Raw genomic sequence first — 4416 nt, 5'->3', positions numbered from 1 at the left:
CAAATATTAAGTAACATCGTTAAATATTCCTTGTGGTATGGTATCTTTGTTAATATATCTTCTTTCTTTACCATTGAAGGAACACATGCCTAATTAAAGCTACAGTAGTTTATTAAACATTCCTCTTATATTCGTTTCTATTGTTTAATCCCTCGAAATGGCCCACAACGCGCCTTTCGGATCCGGCAAAGAAGCTGAACTTTGCCTTTTGCATAAGGTGACAAACTATTCGATGCCAAAGCATATGTGAAACCCTTAACCAGTTAACAAAGTCAAGAGAACAAAGAATAAATTTCTTCAAAGAAAACAGAAAAAACCCAACAGTTCTTCTTCCGGTATGTTTCTGTTCTCTGTATATAAAACCAACAATTAAACAGCAAGTCTCATAATTCACCCTCAACGTATTAATCAAGAGATTTTGAACAAAAGCCATGGATTTGAAGCTCAAGCCTGTTTATGAAGATTTCGAGGTCCGCACTGAATGGATTCATGAAACTGCAGACGACACTTTAATTGCACATTTATCAGGTTCGTTCTTGATCCTAATATTCATGATTTTTTATATGTTAGATGAAAAATAATGGATTCAGTTGATCCATGCATGTGATTCATGCAACAGGGTTTAGGAAGGATCAACTTAAAGTTTAAGTAACAAGAAGGGGGAACTTGAGGATATCTGGAGAAAGACCAATTGGTGACAACAAATTCAGCAGTTTCTCCAAAGAAGTCCCCATTCCATCAAATTGTGACCAGAACAAGATCAGAGCAAATTACAAGGGTAATATGCTTCATGTTAAGTTCCCAAAACGGATCGCCCCAGCCGACGAGAAGCCAGAAAAAGCAAAACCATCGGCCGAATACCCGATTCGAAGGGCTGCAGATGTGCCAGAGAAACAAAACAATGGTGTAGAACAGGCAATTCAAAAAGGTCATCACAACGGCAAGGAGGCTGACAAAGTTTCAGAGCAAACACCAGGTAAACAAAAGGAAATAAAAAATAACAGCAAAAGCAGTGCACCTAATGAATCTGATCATAGGCTGATGGAGAAGGACAAAAATAGTTCGGACCAAGAGCAAAAGAATAGTCCAAGAAGTGAAAAGCCTTCTGATTCTGTCCCATATGCTGCTAAAAAACGAGTTGTTGGGGGTTTAGCCAAGGGAATTAAGAATCCAGGGAAAGTAATGAACTTTGTTTTGGCTGTTTTATTGGTCGCAATGCTTGTAGCATACGTTAAGAATGCGATCATGGCCAACTACTAGAAACTAAGCTTTCTGGGAAGTTAATATTGAGTGTCGTTTCAAATTTATGATGAAAAAGCCTGACAGGTTAAATATTTCTAGCTGATTTGACCCTTGTCATTCTTTTCCTACCTTTTATGCCAAAAAGCAGAAAAATAATTTAAGCCAGTAAACCCTGACGTTAGACGACTGTACATAGACTGATCACCGCAAGTAAAATCAAAAGAAAAAACTAGGATAAAAGTTTACTTGTTTTATTAAAAAAATTGAAATCTAAATAATTTATAAAATTATTTTTAAAAAATAATTAATCAATCAAAAAATTGTGTAATTTAAAGTTTATCATCAAATGAGTTCAATTTAAATATTTAAAATTAAAATTAATTTTTTATAATAAAAAAATTCCTAAAATATTAACGAAAGAGCGCTACTTTTATCAATATTATTTTGGGCCTATTAGAGGTAAATATAAACTAAATATAAGATTAAAATTCTAAAACAATTATTTTATTAATCTGTTATAAAAAAATTTATCATTTAATAATGAAAGTTTAAACATCTTTATAATATGATGCTTGAATTTAAAATTTCTAAGAGTAATAATTATTTTTAAAATTACTAAAATAAATTAATTTGTAATTTTAAAACAATCACTATCATGATATTTCATGGTAAAGTAAACGCCTTAATATTATGATCTCTTGGTTTTCAAAGGAAATATCTTGTTTAATAGAATTTAAAAATGAAAAAAACCCCCGAGAAAATGCGTGCTGATGAGAGAGAATCAGATACCTTAATTTGTGTTGGGCCCTTTATATATATTTTCCCTTCATCCACCATTAATATTTTTCTTCATTTAAGGATTTCAACCTCGCACCTCAAACGCCGTCATTTCGAGAAACTAAAAACTCTTAAAGAGCGAAGACCATGGCCGATCAGCTTACGGACGATCAGATCTCTGAGTTCAAGGAGGCCTTTAGCCTCTTTGACAAGGATGGCGATGGTCCTTTCTCTCATCTCTCTCTTTATTTTCTTCATGTTTTTAGTTTTTTAACTATGGTTTAATAACTTCAATTCAGCCCTGGTTCGCAGATCTAACTGTCGCTTTAGTTTTTTATGCTTAGCTTTAGCTTTAGTTTTCTTTTTGTAATTTGAATAATGTGACGGATCTAGGGCTCTGATTTATGAATTTATGAACACGCTTCATCTTATTTTTCATTTCATTTCATTGATTGTTTTTACTCTTGAATTTTTATAGCTTCGAATGTCACTTCGTTCTTTTTTCTTATCTTCTTTATTAGTTGACCTTTAGCAGTCGGCTCATTGATTTCAATGATTTGATCTGTTAAGAATTAGATATTGTTATGTTCAAACATGGCCTGCCTAGATCATCATTTTATTCAGTGATTTCCTGTTACTCCTGTATGATTTTTGTCTAAGATTAAGATTGTCGTTTTGTTGATTTGATTTTTTTTGTTTAATCTTAATTTTGTTTTGCATTTTCGTTGTGTGAATTTTTAATATGATTAGCGAAGCTTCCTTAATTTTTAGATCACTTTCATTGAACCTTCATTTTCTACCTATATTAAAACATGGGATCATTAGTGTTCTTTTATATATGTCTGTTGGTAATGAAATCATTGACGTAATTGTTTCATCCTTGAAATCAGCTTTTACGTTTGAAGTAACTATGCATGATAGTTATATATTCAGAATCTAAATGTTCGTGAAGTTGACATATCCCCGAGAGTTAGACACTTGTGGCTTGTGTGGTTTGTTAATTTTGTGATGTGTAATGCTAAACATGAAATATTATGTTTGGTGCTTTTGCTTGAACAAAACCGGGTAGCTGATGACCAGAATACATGTTTGGATCCTTATTTCTTTCTATTTTGCGCAATTACATGAGCCATGGGTATCAGACATTTGATTGCTGACGCTTGTACATTTGAAACTTATCAGACACTAGATTGTTGTCGCTCAATTAGTTTTGCTATAGCAGTGCTGCCCAAGCTATTCATATCTTTGTTTTGGTACATCCAAAAGTGTTTAACTATCTAATCAATTGTTCTTATTTGACTATGTGTTTGACTTTGTGAAGTATTTTGGCAGACATTTATGGTGTTAAAAAAGTTTGAAAATAATCAGATATATTTTAAGTTAAAGTATTATGGTGTCTTATTTTTCATCTTATAGATTACGTTTAGTGTTTGCCTTTTTTTTCTGGCCAGCTGTATTTACTGGTGTTGATTGTTTCTCAACAAATATCGTACACATACTTATTGCATTTATATGTATCCTTGGTGCAGGCTGCATTACTACCAAGGAGCTGGGTACTGTGATGCGATCACTTGGTCAGAATCCTACTGAGGCAGAACTTCAGGATATGATTAATGAAGTTGATGCTGATGGAAACGGGACCATTGATTTTCCCGAATTCCTTAACCTGATGGCTAGGAAGATGAAGGACACTGATTCAGAGGAAGAGCTAAAAGAGGCTTTCAGGGTTTTTGACAAGGACCAGAATGGTTTCATATCTGCTGCCGAGCTTCGCCATGTCATGACAAATCTCGGTGAGAAGCTTACGGACGAGGAAGTCGATGAGATGATCCGTGAAGCTGATGTTGACGGTGATGGGCAGATCAACTATGAGGAGTTTGTCAAAGTCATGATGGCCAAGTAAGGATCTCCTCATTCATAACCAAGATCCAAAAATGGGTTAAAAAAAGGGACCAGGATTCAGGGCAGATAAGTTTGCTAAGATTTCTATTTATATCAATAGGACATCTATGTTTCTATGTTACTAGCTATCGGTTTGGTGTCTGTTTCTTTGTTTGCATTATTTCGTGGACCGGACCTTCATAACCTACTTGTTTGCTCTGTTTTTTTCCCGTTAGTTCATGGGTTGTTGGTGTCTTATTTTTGTTTTACAATTTGGTGTTTTCTTTCTATATATTCTTGTTGCCATGAAACTTAAACCAATTTGGAAAGATTGGATGTTTCTGCTTATTGTTTACTAACTTTTACCATATTTCAAAGTCCGAGTATGTCAACTACTTTTTTATGCTGACTTGCAAATACGGCCATTGGTTATCCCCATCATCTCATGAAAAAGGGGCTGAGCATACAATTCCTTTGTTCTGTGCAATTGATTGGCCAATTTACCTAATTGTGGTC

At 34.0% G+C, this 4416-nt stretch overlaps 1 protein-coding gene and 1 pseudogene across 1 annotated transcript; both read left to right on the top strand.

Annotated features, from left to right (window-relative positions):
- Positions 1–360: 360 nt before the first annotated feature.
- Positions 361–1260, top strand: LOC120210486 (annotated as a pseudogene).
- Positions 1261–2083: 823 nt separating this feature from the next.
- LOC120211681 (calmodulin-7) lies at positions 2084–4190 on the top strand. Its single transcript, XM_039210174.1, has 2 exons — positions 2084–2242; positions 3549–4190. Exons 1-2 carry the CDS (start codon positions 2167–2169, stop codon positions 3920–3922), a joined length of 450 nt encoding a protein of 149 aa, XP_039066105.1. The 5' UTR covers positions 2084–2166; the 3' UTR covers positions 3923–4190.
- Positions 4191–4416: the final 226 nt, after the last annotated feature.

This window comes from Hibiscus syriacus, unplaced genomic scaffold, assembly GCF_006381635.1.
Source record: "Hibiscus syriacus cultivar Baekdansim isolate YM2019G1 unplaced genomic scaffold, ASM638163v2 tig00000715_pilon, whole genome shotgun sequence".
NCBI lineage: Eukaryota > Viridiplantae > Streptophyta > Magnoliopsida > Malvales > Malvaceae > Hibiscus > Hibiscus syriacus.
The sequence above is the reverse complement of the archived record's forward strand: the minus strand, read 5'-3'. Positions and strand labels throughout refer to the sequence as shown.

Bases quoted from the DNA above. Each gene is read 5' to 3' on its own strand.
- LOC120211681 (XM_039210174.1), top strand. From the start codon at position 2,167: ATGGCCGATCAGCTTACGGACGATCAGATCTCTGAGTTCAAGGAGGCC. The intron at 2,243-3,548 runs GTCCTTTCTCTC...TCCTTGGTGCAG, and splicing joins CTTTGACAAGGATGGCGATG to GCTGCATTACTACCAAGGAG.